General features: G+C 33.6%; 1 protein-coding gene across 2 annotated transcripts; it reads left to right on the top strand.

Moving 5' to 3' along the window:
* LOC109347505 (probable methyltransferase PMT7) lies at positions 8,258 to 14,732 on the top strand. Of its 2 annotated transcripts, none has more exons than XM_019587399.1 (7): positions 8,258 to 8,587; positions 9,331 to 9,745; positions 10,663 to 10,952; positions 11,798 to 12,172; positions 12,994 to 13,240; positions 13,414 to 13,552; positions 14,376 to 14,732. In XM_019587399.1, the coding sequence occupies exons 1-7, from the start codon at positions 8,428 to 8,430 to the stop codon at positions 14,532 to 14,534; spliced, it is 1,785 nt and encodes a 594-aa protein (XP_019442944.1). In that variant the 5' UTR covers positions 8,258 to 8,427; the 3' UTR covers positions 14,535 to 14,732. The 2 variants fall into 2 exon arrangements, with proteins under 2 accessions (XP_019442944.1, XP_019442943.1); XM_019587398.1 differs by having other exon boundaries at positions 9,322 to 9,745.

Below are 14,732 nucleotides of genomic sequence, written 5' to 3'. Positions count from 1 at the left end.
TCCCATGCAGACAAGATCAAAATATGGGATATTCAGAACTATATATGCTAGAGTTCACCTTGCTCAGTCTGAACCCGTGAGTGCCAAAGCTGCATTAGTTATCCCTGTATGTTAGCAAGCAATGCAATTGGAATATGACACACTCATGAAATTGGGAACATGGTCTCTAATGCCTCTACCACCTCACAAGAAAGCCATTGGGTGCAAATGGGTTTTTAGAGTCAAAGAAAATTCAGATGGAACAGTCAACAAGTACAAATCTAGGTTGGTTGCAAAAGGGTTTCATTAGAGGCAAGTAGTGGACTATAATGAAAAATTTTCTCTAATTATCATGTCAATCACAATTAGGGTACTTCTTACCCTTACTGTTTCTCATCAATGGATGATCGAGCAACTTGACATAAACAATGCCTTCTTAAATGACATTCTTGATGAAGAAGTCTACATGAATTAGCCATTAGGGTTTCAAAACAAGGACAAATCCCTAGTGTGCAAAAGCTACACAAAGCCATCTATTGTCTAAAACAGGCTCCAAGGCAATGGTTTGAGAGGTTAAAAGGTTCCTTACTCAAGCTTGGTTTTCAAATTAGCAAATGTGATAATTCCCTTTTCATTCACACCTCTAAGACTTATAAAGTGTATGTTTTGGTATATGTTGATGACATAATTTTCATTGGATCATCCTCCTCACATGTTCAAAATCTTATCAAGGATCTGAGTTCAACATTTGCTCTCAAACAACTAGGACCTTTGGATTATTTTCTTGGTATTCAAGTCAAACACAAAAAGTATGGGTCTCTGTTTCTACCTCAAGCTAAATACATTCATGATATTCTTGAAAGAGCTAACCTCTCTTTATCTAAGTCTCTCCCTACACCAATGGCTAGCAATTGTAAACTAACTAAGAATGGAACTGACTTATTTGAAGATCCTACTTTCTAAAGATCCATTGTTGGTGCCCTTCAATATGCGACAATCACCATACCATACATCACCTACTATGTGAACAAGGTGTGTTAATTTCTTGACAAACCTTGCAATTCTCACTAGACAGTAGTAAAAAGAATCCTTAGATATCTCCAAGGGACTCATAATATGGGATTAACAGTTAAATCTGTTGGGCACCTATCTAATCTATCCATTGTAGCCTTTTGTGATGTTGATTGGGCCTCATACATTGATGATAGAAAGTCTACCTCGGGTGCTTGCCTCTACTTGGGTCCTAATGTTGTCACCTGGTGGTCAAAGAAACATCATACTATATCTAGATCCAGCACTGAGGCAGAATATAAAAGCTTAGCCTTGGTTTCTCAAGAAATCATGTGGCTTGAGTCTTTGCTCAAAGAACTGCAGGTCACCTATCAAACTCCTATTATCTTTTGTGATAACTTAAGCACAGTAGCCATGTCTCGCAATCTTGTGTTGCACAACCGTACCAAGCACATTGAACTAGATTTGTATTTTGTCAGAGACAAAACACAAAACAAGACACTTACTGTCAGGCACATCCCCTCATAATTTCAAACTATTGAAATCTTCACAAAGCCTCTACCTAACACTCAATTCATTACAATCCAAAATCAGCTGAGAATTCAAGACTACAACTCAGCAGATAAATCAGAACTGCATCTCCTGAGGAATTTTGGATTCAGGGGGTATATTAGAAGTGTACTAGTTATTGATTATACATTACTTAAGTTGTTTAGTCAGTTACTCTTAGTTAGAGTTTGTTAGAATTGAATTCGCTCTATCACTCTCTACATAAAGGACTCTGCCCCTCATTGTAAATCATAATAATACAATTCTTGAATTACGCTTATCTTCTTTCTCTCTCTACTTCAGAATTCTCTTATCTCTTCTTTCTTACATCAAGATTTACATAGTTCATTTTGCACTCATCTTCTCTCCAAGGTGATGAATCCCCATGACATATATGGCATGCTAGAAAAACATGTCATTTGAAGACCACGCTCAAACCCTTCTTAAGAAAAGCCTCTTAAATTCACTTTTGGGAAAGTAAACTTGGTCAATGTCAGGCTTAGTATGGTCCAGTGTTTTAAATTGTAGTTGCGATTGCGATCCTGATTGTGATTATTGTGATTTCATCTTTGCGATATGGATTGCGGTTATTGCGGTATAAATTATTATGAGTAAAAAATATTTTTGCAGTTGTTCTGGTTGTATCATTGCAATTCGGTGTCACACTCCAATTACGGTATGATGCGATTGCAGTGGTCACCAGAATCGCAATATTGTAGTCGCATCAAGTGATGCATTCCGCAATTTGAAACACTTGTACGATCACAGAGGCTAGGCTAGCTATGAAACAAGAGTAACTTTGGATCAAGAAGGAAGTTTAGGTTGTGCATGTTGGTTACGTAGGGAAAGCCAAGAAAAGAGCAAAGCAAACCTATACCAGCAAGGAAACCAATTACAAAGGTCAATAATGTTGCTTGAACATATAATAGAAAGAAACAATCTCTAACAGAAATTCCTTATGCTGATAATTCCTTATGCTGATATTCTTGTTGAGTTAGTTATGGAATCTCTAACAGAAAGCCTAGATCATAATACTATTATTCCATCACAATCTTCACAACAAACATCAATCTCTCACCTTAACCAAATGGAACCATGTATGCTTTGTAATCAAACATTGACTATGAATTCCGGTGTTTTAAATTGCGGTTGCGATCATGGTGGTGGTTAATGTAATTGCGGTCATTGTGGCGTTGTGATGTGGATTACAGTTGTTGTCGTGTGAATTACTTTGTGAGTAAAAACATATTTTTAACATGAATGCGGTCTGATGTGGCCCGATGTCATTGCATTGTGCCTGATACAGTCCAAATATGGTTCGATACGGTTGCGTTACGGTCTATTGCAATCGCATCATTGTGAATCAGTATCACACCACAATTGTAGTATGATGTGGTTGTAGCGGTCTCCACAACCGTAATATTGCGGTTGCATCACGTGATATGGTTTGTAATTTGATACATTAATGAAGGCGACGGTCCACTCCCTTTTGAGCAAGTAAACGAACTTTGACCTTTATTTCTCCACTTACCCAAATACAAATTTTCATAATGCAAAATTTACCCAAACCTAGTGAAATCACCACCCTTTATCCCTCACGATGGAGTAAATAGGCATATGATAGGATATTTATTATGGGGATTATTAGAAAGGGGATATGATAGAATATTATAGTTAGTTATTTAGATTTAATTAAATAATTTTTATTTAATATTTCTAGAATGTTCTTATATTTTTTTAGATGATGACACTTGTATGATCATCATCTTATGATTTCTTTATCATCTTTATATGATAACACTTGTTTCATCTATAACGAGAATCAATCCATGAAATATGAATATTATCTTATGGTATTATCACTTTCCTTGGGAGTAGAATAATTTATAACCTAATTCTTTGATAGTAGGCAATTTTATTTCCTATTAGTATGTGATCTCTAATTGGAGATAGATGCTAACAAAAGATGATTGTTGAAAGGAGGAGTATTGGATATCAATAACATGTCGAAATCGTTGTGTGGTCTTTGATAAGGAACTAAAGTGCAAGAAATTTTACATCCTTGCATCCAGTGTTTTAAATTGCAGTTGTAGTCACGATTGTGGTCACAGTTGCAGTTATTGTGATTATAGTCGTTGTTGCGGTTACTGCAACTGCGGTCATAGCGATGCGGATTGCGGCTGTTGTTGTGTGAATTATTTTATGAGTAAAAACATACATCGATGTGGCCTGATGTGGCCCCGATGCGGTTACGTTGCGGCTTGATATGGTCCAAAGGCAGCTCCATGAGATTGCATTACGGTACGTTGGATCACATCACTGTGATTTGGTATCACATCGCAAGTGTAGTGTGATGCGGTTGCGGCAGACATCGCAACAGCAATATTGAGGCCATATCACATAAAGCGGCCCACAATTTGAAATACTGCTTGCACCTATATATGGAGAAGTTGGCATAATTGAAGACTTCTTTTTGTTTGCTCATTTGAAAGTACAATTTGACCTCTCTAGAGAATTTCAGAGTTGCCAATTTTATTCCTACCTCATGGATGAATCATTTATAAGGAACTAAAATAGGCATGGTTCCTTATAAGATATGTCCATGACTTCTTGTGATTGATATAAATATGGACAAAGCTATCAAAGGAACATATATACTGTCAAGACTCCTATTGATACTAAGATGATTGAGTTCATATGCAAATATCCTGCAGAAGACATGGATATGATTATGAAGTTGCTCCTATCTGAAAATACATATCAGAAAGTGCTCCAAGAAAACATATTTTCATCAAGACTAGTAGGGTTTGTCTGGGAGTTGGATTTAGAGGACAATGAATGAAAAGGAAAGGCTTGGGAGTCACCTCACAAGTATATTTCATGGCTACCAAGCCTTCCATTTCCCTTCATTCCCCTCGAAAATCTGACTCCCAAACTAACCCTTAGAGATTGTTGAGAAGGACACTACTTTTAGAGAGAATATTAACTTCTCTCAATGTAGATATCTTCTTCAAAGATGTTTTGGGTGTACCTACTTTTATTTTTTGTACTACCAAGAGTATCCCTCAGCCACCCCTCCCAACAAATGTCATTCTGAAATCGAACTTTCGACCTTTTGGTCATTTTGGGAACTAATATGGCCTTACACCACTAGACCAACATCATGTTGGTCCAGTGTATACATACCTTAGCATTATATTTGAAGAATCTCATATTTGGGGTAACTAAGTCCTCCTGCACCCTAGAGTCTATGCATTATATATGAGAATGATGAAATTAGTGTTGAAGATCTTAATCTTGTTTTAGAGGTCGAGTCTGCTTCAAAGAAAGATCATCTCCAACCCCTTGCACTAGTAGTTATTAATCTAGGAAACCAATTTCAAAGTTCTCAAGTTATGTGCACTAAAAAAGGAATATGGAAGGTACAATGGTCAAAGAAATTCCTCAATGCTATAAGGATTACATTGGAAATTTGATCAAGGAACAATTCGATCTCATGATGGTCATGCTTTAGAATTTACACTTTCAGCACCCCATAAATCCAAACTATGTACCCTCTTAATCTAAATCCTTGCAAATCTATTTTTTTCATTTGACAACGTTTTTCCTTGCAAATCTATGTTTTTTTCATGGTACCTGACATGTTAACTTTAGATAATGCTTCTTCCAAAGATGTCATGCAAGAGCAATTGAAAAATAAGTTCATTGTGGAAAACTCATTATTATATGATGGACAATTCTTCCATGTGTGTTGTTCTGTACACAAATTGAACCTAATTATCCAAGAGGGGTTGAAGGTAGAGCATCAATTATGTGAGAGGTTCGGAAGGTAGAATGCTCAAATTTAAGGTATGCATTAAGAAGATAGGTGGTGTTGATACTTCTGTTGGCTTGTGTCTTGATGTTCCTACAAGGTGGAACTCTATTTATTTGATGCTCGAATTTGTTCTTAAATATAAGCATGTCTTTGAAAAACTCCATATGTATGATGATAATTATAGGTTTTCTCCTCAGTATAAGAGTGGAAAAGAGCAAAAAAATCCATGTGCTTTTGATGTCTTTACTATCATACCACAAACTTGATTTATGGCACAGCTTATCCTACTTCCAACTTGTATTTTTTGTAAGCTTGGAAGATTCAATGTGTACTCCTTGAAACTTTAAGAGATGAAGATGAAGTTTTGATGAGCACGGCTAATAGCATGGTTAAGAAGTTTGAGAAATATTGGGATGACTATAGTGTTGTGCTTGCAATGGAGACAATTCTTGATCCAAGGGTGAAGTTGGAGACATTGCATTATTGTTTTGAAAGAGTTGATGATTCTACTTTTGAAACAAAGTTGCAGTTAGTTAAGAGAAAGTTATATATGCTATTTGAACAATACTGTAGCGCAAATGCTTCTACTTCTATGCAGACTCTGACTTCTGATACTCCTAAAAAAAGGCTAAATTTCAAGATTTAGACTATGTGTTTGATGTAATTATTTCATATTTTTCTAAATTAATTGTTTAAATATTTAATTTTTTCATTATATATTTATTTGTTATTAACATGTTTTATTTGTGAAATATTTAGTAGGAACTCGATAGGTACAAGATGCAACTTGCCACAAAAACGGGAAAGTCACAACAGACATCTTTAAATTTTAAAGATAATAATGATTTGGATGTGCTACAGCGGTGGAAAGAAAATAAAAGTTGACTTCCAGAGTTATCAATCATGGCTCGTGACTTATTTTGCATTCCTATTACAATTGTTGCATCTGAGTTTACATTTAGCATCAATTCACATGTTCTTAATAAGTACAGAAGTCGACTTTTATCCAAAAATATGGAAGCTTTGATTTGTGTTATGAATTGGTTGAATGACTTTGTTTGTGAAGGTAATTTATTGTTTTTCAATGTAATTATCATTTATTTATTATTTAATTATTTTTATAAACATATATTAATTTAACCATGTACATAATGTAGATGAAGAAGAAGATTTGAAAGACATTGATGATAGTAGTAATAGAAAAGTTGATGCATCCTCTTCCAACAGAGCATCTAATGTTTAAAACTTAGGAGTTAAAAGTTTTATTGTGAACTAGGTGTCTAAAAGTCAAGACTATGTTAACTTATTCTTTAGAACTTATAAGTTTTAAACTAAGATGATATGTTATTGTGAAATTGTGGACTTTTATTTATGATTTTTTTGTTTTAAAAGACTTAATTTATAAGGCGTGATCATTAATTATTTTTGTTTAAAGGCTTTAATGTATATTTTGAAAAGAACAAAAAAACAGGTAGTCCGTCGACCTGTTTGCCTTGCCAAATATGGGTTGAGCTAACATTTTGAACTCTTTTAACAATAATGATTGAGCCGGGCTAGCCATATTTTGACGGGTCAAAGGCGAGTCAAGTTGGGCTGACTCATATTATTATAAATATTATACTCTTTAAAATGATTATCCACTTAAAAATGAAACATTATTTTAAAAATATATATTCACTTATAATTTTAGCAAAGTATTAAATGATTACTTTTCAATAATATCTTTACGCGGAGAGTAAATAATGCAACATATGAATGTACCTTAAACTTAAAATAATAATCCAAATATTATCTTTCTAATTTTTTAAAATTAATAAATTTCTTAGTATGTGTTTTTCTCATTCTAAACTAGCGGATAAAAGCAAATATAAGGATAACTTTTAATGATGATAGGAGTTGAATTAATTACTGCTGTAAAACTTAGAGTTGAACACCAATTTAAGTGATTAAAAAGATGTATTTACTCATCTTTTATACAATTATTATATTGTTTATCATTGATATTTAATTAGTATGTACTTTTAAATATAAATAATATAAATGATCGGTGAAATGATATATTATGCATAAATTTATTTTTTTATTATTAAGGATATTCATTCACTTTTTTAGATAAAGAATTAATCCATTTCGAAATGTGTGATTTCTCATTTTAACAAGGTATATGATAATCCATAAATTTTATACTTAAAATTAAAATAGTGGATTATACTATAGTAAATAACTTATGAAGTGACATACTTACATTACGTGTATGTATTAATGTAGAGTAATATACTAAACAAATAAATTTCTTAGTATGTTTTTCTCATTCTAAACTAGCGGATAAAAAGCAAATATAATGATAACTTTTAATGATGATAGGAGTTGAATTAATTACTTCTGTAAAACTTAGAGTTGAACACCAATTTAAGTGATTAAAAAGATGTATTTACTCATCTTTTATACTATTATTATATTGTTTGTCATTGATATTTAATTAGCATTTATTTTTAAATATAAATAATATAAATGATTGGTAAAATACGTATTATGCATAAATTTCTTTTTTTATTATCAAAGATATTCATTCACTTTTGTGGATAAGAAATCAATCTATTTCGAAATGTGTAACTTCTCATTTTAATAAGTATATAATAATCCATAAATTTTACACTTGAAATTAAAATAGTGGATCATACTATAATAAATTACTTATGAAGTGACATACTCACACTACGTGTATGTATTAATGTAGAGTAATGTACTAAACAAAGCTTTCATGAAAGTGGTGAAAGTGGAAAAGTAATAAATGAGGAATGGTTGCAAGTTCCAATCTCTATATTATTATATTAATTTGCTATAAATAAGGTAAGAAAACAAACATTATTTTATTCATATAGTAAGAAAGAAAAATAATAAAAAATAGATCAATAAAGAATATAGCACATAGAAAATTTCACCGATCTGAAACTTTAGCTGAAGAGATTTATTAGCCACATGCACTGATGCAACAACTTCTTCTCTGTTTTGTGAACAATCATTGCAGAAAACCCAGTTGATGAATTGAAGAAGAAGAAGGAAAAATAACAATGGGGTTTTTTGCTTTGGGTTCAGCTTTTGATTCCAAATCTGGGCAAATTATAATGATTTCTTTGCTTTTGATGATTGTTTCATTTTATAGTGGCACCCTTTTCGGAAATAATGCTCCTCTTTATGTATCTCAGCTTGTCTCTAATACTTCTTCTAATGGTAACACCTTTTTTTAGCTCATTGAACTTTACACTTCTTTTAATGTTATTTATGGAATCTTGATTTGGGTTATGTGGGGAATTCACATTCTTATTGTTTTGTTTCAATTTATCATAAAGTTTTGTAATTTATGTAAAATGGTTATTATGTTAGTAAAATCTCAGCTTTAGATTGCGTATGTATATTTAATGTTGGATCCTAAGTGGGTTAGAAGTGTCATTAAAAATCTTCAATTTGTGTTATTCAAGTAAATGAACATTAATTAGGAGTGTGTTCTTTCTAGAATGGTTTCGATTCTGTTACCGAATCTAAGTAATGAAGAAAGAAAACACTGAAAGTGTGTTAGAAACTCAGTTGATTTGATTTCTTGGCTTTACTCTTCACTCTTAGATTTTCTCTCACTTGCCTTACTTGCAAATGCATTTAAAGATAGATACACTAAGTACCTTATGTTGCATTTGAATCTACTACTCTCGGAAACAACAAGTTCTTGAATGTAGATATACAATCACAGGAAAAATGCTATGTACCGAAAAGTACATTAGATATATGTTTAATGGAAACCACTTTATCACTTGAATCTACTAATGAGCTTGGTTGAGTTGCAAACAATTGTTAATTACACTTCTGGGGGGTTATGTTATCACGTAAAGTCTTATTCGTAAGCTTATGATAAGTTGTTAACCTTCTTATCTCAGATTGCCGATTCGTGACTGATACTAAAATATGTCTAGCTTCTGCAGGAACTTCTACATTTACTAACAAAGTTGCCCTGACTTACCGAAAGACACCCTTAGTAATTCCAGAAACCGGTATGGATGTATGCCCGTTGTTGTTCAATGAGTATATTCCCTGCCACGATGCTTCCTATGTGGCAACATTGATCCCAAATCTTGATCTTTCTAGAAAAGAAGAATTGGAGAGACATTGTCCTCCACTTGAAAAGCGTCTATTTTGCTTGGTTCCTCCTCCAAAGGATTATAAAATACCTATCCAATGGCCTCGTAGCAGGGATTATGTTTGGCGAAGCAATGTGAATCATACACATCTTGCAGAAGTCAAGGGAGGCCAAAATTGGGTCCATGAGAAGGATCAGCTCTGGTGGTTTCCTGGTGGTGGTACCCATTTTAAGCATGGAGCATCCGAGTACATACAGAGGTATCCATAATTGACTTATTTCTTTGTCCCTTGTTTTTTTTCTCTGACGTCCATGATGAATGTGGATGATAGAATATCTTTAATATATCTTAGTTTATTTTTCAGAATATATTATAGAATCAAATAGTCGTCTAATTGAAGAAACAGCAAAGGGAGTTATTTCCCGAGTTCATAATATTTTTTAATTTGTTATTTAATTATGCTTAAGAAACTAGTATTAGTTAAAGTAGGAGTAACTTAGTAGTTTGTATCACAACACATCTTTCAATAGTGCTATGGATTTTGTCCTCTCTTTCTTTTTCTTATACCCTAGCCTTAATCTAATTCTTCAGCAGTTGAAATGGTTTTATAATGATCTTATAACTTTTCTTGGATACATGACAACTATTATGATGATTCCATTAACGATCACTTTAAAGACATCATATTAGGGAGCATCATCACAAGTGTGTTACTGTCAACAACATTTCTTTTCCTGAATAAACTCTATGTTTCATGGTATATTTTTAGGCTTGTGGCCTTCCAATGCAAATCATAATAGAGAATAATTCATTACATGCTAGTTTCAACATATTATCAGGCCATAGCTTTGTTGAAATTTGTGCTTCAGTGTTGTTAGTGGAATAAGCTGAAACCACGAGCAGCTAATTAATAATCGATTTAGTTTTTTTTTTCATAGACATAGGATATATTGTTGTAGTATTCATTTCCACCTCCAGTGTAATGCTGTTACTTGCTCCTCCAAAGTCCGAACTCATTTGGCCATGTGTGCTGTGCGAGTAGTCCAATGGTTTTCTAAAGATGCTAGTTTCTGTCACTTTTCCGCAAGTTTTTTCTCTTTTACGGGTGCTTTGATTATTTTCCCATGATTGAAATGCAACTTGTACTTGTTATCATTTAAAGGACTTAATATGCAGGTTAGGAAATATGATTACAAATGGGACTGGTGACCTGCGTTCTGCAGGGATAGTTCAAGTTTTGGATATTGGCTGTGGTGTAGCCAGTTTTTCAGCTTATCTTCTTCCCTTGAATATAAGAACGATGTCTTTTGCCCCGAAGGATGGTCATGAAAATCAGATTCAATTTGCATTAGAGAGAGGGATTGGTGCAATGATCTCTGCCTTGTCCACAAAACAACTACCGTATCCTACTGGGTCATTTGAAATGATTCACTGTTCGCGATGCCGTGTAGACTTTCATGAAAATGGTAATCACATTTCCTTATTCTGTTTCCGTATTCAATGGTACGTTGAAAATGGCAGATACTTTTCATACTCGCATTAATGTTAGAATATATTGACATACTTTATATTTACTGGAAAACAAATTAAGGTGCAACATGATCTATTTATTCTAGCTAGTAAAATAGCATTCTGCTCCTTAAAAATGTTCGACACATGTAATTTAGTCCTTAATTCAAATTATGTGTTGTTTCAGTCTACAAATTATTCAAACTCATGCCCTGTTAATCCATACCAGATAGCGAAATGAGTAACTTAAAACCAGCTTGAATAAGTTAAGGTCTGGCTGATATTTTCATGGACCAAAATCCAGTGTACTCTATCTATTAATGGAGTAGTGATCTAAAGTTCTTGTCCGTTTACCATATCGAAAGACACAAATTAGGTTTGTCTCAATTCAATCAGTGTATTGCAACTCATTGTTAATTTGTGTATGTATTCATATTGTTTTCCATTAGATTGGTCTGAAAATGCCGGAGGGTTCTAATAATTCAGCTGTAAGACAATATAGAAACTGCTCACTTATTAACCGTGTAGGTCAGATTGTTTAGCTTATACTTGAATGCCTCATAGTACAACTGTGTCACATCGGTGGTTCAGTGAGCGATCTTAGGGTTGGGAGTCAAGTGGCAGAATAGATGCAATGTACTTCTGCCAAAGACTGTTGTAAACATTGGTGGGTGATGCCTTGCCTAATTGGACTTACTTATTACTTACATTGTGTATTGGATATTTGTCAAAGTTAAAAATGGTGTTAGCCTTACCGAAATGGACCTCTTTATTTGTTGTTAATTTCTTTTGTTTTCTGCAGATGGGATTCTGATGAAAGAGTTAAATCGCCTCCTTCGCTATGGTGGGTATTTTGTTTATTCGGCTCCACCTGCTTACAGAAAAGATAAAGATTTTCCTGTTGTTTGGGATAAGGTGGTGAATTTGACTACAGCAATGTGCTGGAGACTTATTGCTCGGCAAGTTCAGACAGCAATATGGATTAAAGAAGATAATCAGTCGTGCCTTTTGCACAATGCTGAGCAAAAGCTTCTAAATGTCTGTGATACCAATGATGTTTCTAAATCGTCATGGAATATCCCACTTAAAAATTGTGTAGATATAAAGACAGATTCTTACAAGCTTCCTCCAAGTAATGAGCGTCTTTCAGTGTTTTCTGAGAGCCTGAATAAGATAGGTGAGCCCTTTCACTTTTATATAAATGGAGGAAGCTAATTTCCATATTTTATGCTTTCCTTATTCTTAAATTATGCTTTTCCAACCTCTGGTAGTGTTGTGCCTGGTCAGACAAACATGCATGGGTACCCAGCCATATTCATTCATGCATATCTGCAAAGATTTTTGTTTGGGGTGAGGTCTCAAATGATGGTCTTGGTTACATATCTCAGATAGCAAATTATATCAACTTCTGTTAGAACTTTCTGTGAGAGTGATTCTGATGTGTGTTTTTCTTGATGCATATGCTTTGTTATTATCAACGAGTGCTTTTCGATGGGCCACATTTGATATTCACGCCATGATTTTAATCAAGGCTTTATCTGCAGCAGAGCATAAATTAGCATTGCTAATATTATCTTCGATTGCATTGTCGGACTTCAGCAGTAGATGCTCTTCTAATGCTAGTTTCTCTTAAGCCATGAGTAATTTTTAAAAAAAACTGAGAAAGTTCAGAGCATAATTTGACTGGTTTAAATGATAAACCGAAAGAAGAGTGAAACTTAGTTATTAGATATATATAGCTGAGCACTACTTGAAATTGCAACAGATGAATATGTTCCCACGGCGATCATGTAATATCCCGTATCAATATCAACAGTTATTCTCTATTCAGTTAGTGTCGTGTGTTGTAGTAGGGATAAGTAAGAATTAATACATCTCATACTATTGTTCAACTGTTCAATCTGAAATAAGAGTAATGACATAAAACATGCATTACTGCAGTTCGTTCAACTGTCCCTTTGCTTATAATGTGATGACCCTTTAACCTTGGAAAAACAGGTATAAATCAAGATGAATTTACATCAGATACTCTCTTCTGGAAAGATCAGATTCGTCATTACTGGAGATTGATGAATGTCAAGGAGACAGAAGTTCGGAATGTGATGGATATGAATGCCCTTTATGGTGGATTTGCTGCAGCATTAGACAATGTTCCTGTTTGGGTTATGAACGTAGTTCCCTCAAGCATGAAGAACACTTTATCTGGAATTTACGATCGGGGACTGATTGGAACTTTTCAGGATTGGTAAGACATTATCTTTACAACTGAAATCCTAGATGCTTTTCTTTAAACATGTATATGTGTGTATGCATTTATATGCATAATTATACGTGTGTGTCTGTATATATATTCAATATGAACATATATAGCTTTTTTATATTATTAGTTGGGTGGAGCTAATGGAGATATCTTTACAGGTGTGAACCATTTTCGAGTTATCCTCGGACATACGATCTATTGCATGCCAACTACCTCTTCTCCCACTACAAAAACCAAGGGGAAGGTTGCTTATTGGAGGATATCATGCTAGAGATGGATCGTCTCACGCGGCCACTGGTAATGTCTGTTCTAAAAGATTATCCTACTGTTCCTACAATGGTTATGTGCATATGAAATCAAAGTAGAAGTTTATTTTTGGCTGAAAAGAGAATAAACATTTGGTCTAGTCTAACGGGAATGCATAAATGCATGTCCATGTTTTGTTTTGTGTGCTTGCATGATGCATTTAAGAATGTACTTTGAAGCTAAAGGCACTTCATTTCCTTTAATTAAACAAAGTAGTGTTATAAGTTCAACAAAAATTGAAGATTAAATAGAAAATCTTGTTTAAAAAACATTGCCTTTTAAGAAATCAGTAGTTTTGCAAGGGAAATTTGAACTTTTAGAATAGCAATGGGAGTTCCATTATATTATCAATTTATAATATCTTTTGTTATGTGAATGACTCATATTCCAGTGTACCAACCTTTTCTCAAGAAAACTACAATGCAAGTTATGAGTATAGATTGTCATAAAGGACTGGAGCAAAGAGCTATATATTTATGTGTTATGTAAACCTAATGGAACAACAATCACAAACACAAATCTTTAGTCTTAATACATAGTGCAGCTCAACGCTCCTAAGGACATAAGCACAAGTTGACCGAACATCGTTCACAAATTCCTTGTGTTATCGTGCCTTCTCTAAATCCTCTTTACAGTCACACCTTTTTACAAAAGAGAAAAACTAAGTTCCACTTCACTAATCACCTTTTCTTTTTGTAATTTATTTTTTGTGCTTGTGATAAACTTATATCATTATATCCACCATGGTACCGGTTGAGATAAATTTAGAATGTCCTGAAAGCAATGTTTGCTTAAATCAGATTATTTTGTGCAGGGATTTATTATCATTAGGGATGAGGAACATATTGTATCAAGAATCAAAGAGATGGCACCAAAATTTCTGTGGGATGTGGAGTCACATTTGATAGAGAACAAAGAAAAGAAGACAGAGCCTGTTTTAGTTTGTAGAAAAAAGTTTTGGGCAATTGTCTAAAAGGTGATTTAACCAATCACACGGGTAATTTGTAATGTTTAAGTTTTGTATCTGCTTTGTTTATTGCTTGATGAGCTTGTGTAGATTTTTAGAGGAAATCAATTAGTAAATGATCTCACTTTCAGTATAACTATTATGAATAGAAATGTAAGATTATGAGGAAAATAGTTTATAATATATTTTGTATCATTAAATCAT

The sequence above is a fragment of the Lupinus angustifolius genome, chromosome LG05 (assembly GCF_001865875.1).
Source record: "Lupinus angustifolius cultivar Tanjil chromosome LG05, LupAngTanjil_v1.0, whole genome shotgun sequence".
Lineage (NCBI taxonomy): Eukaryota > Viridiplantae > Streptophyta > Magnoliopsida > Fabales > Fabaceae > Lupinus > Lupinus angustifolius.
This window is presented reverse-complemented; position numbering and strand designations above follow the sequence as displayed.

Bases quoted from the DNA above. Each gene is read 5' to 3' on its own strand.
- LOC109347505 (XM_019587398.1), top strand. From the start codon at position 8,428: ATGGGGTTTTTTGCTTTGGGTTCAGCTTTTGATTCCAAATCTGGGCAA. The intron at 8,588-9,321 runs GTAACACCTTTT...AAATATGTCTAG, and splicing joins CTCTAATACTTCTTCTAATG to CTTCTGCAGGAACTTCTACA. The intron at 13,553-14,375 runs GTAATGTCTGTT...TATTTTGTGCAG, and splicing joins ATCGTCTCACGCGGCCACTG to GGATTTATTATCATTAGGGA.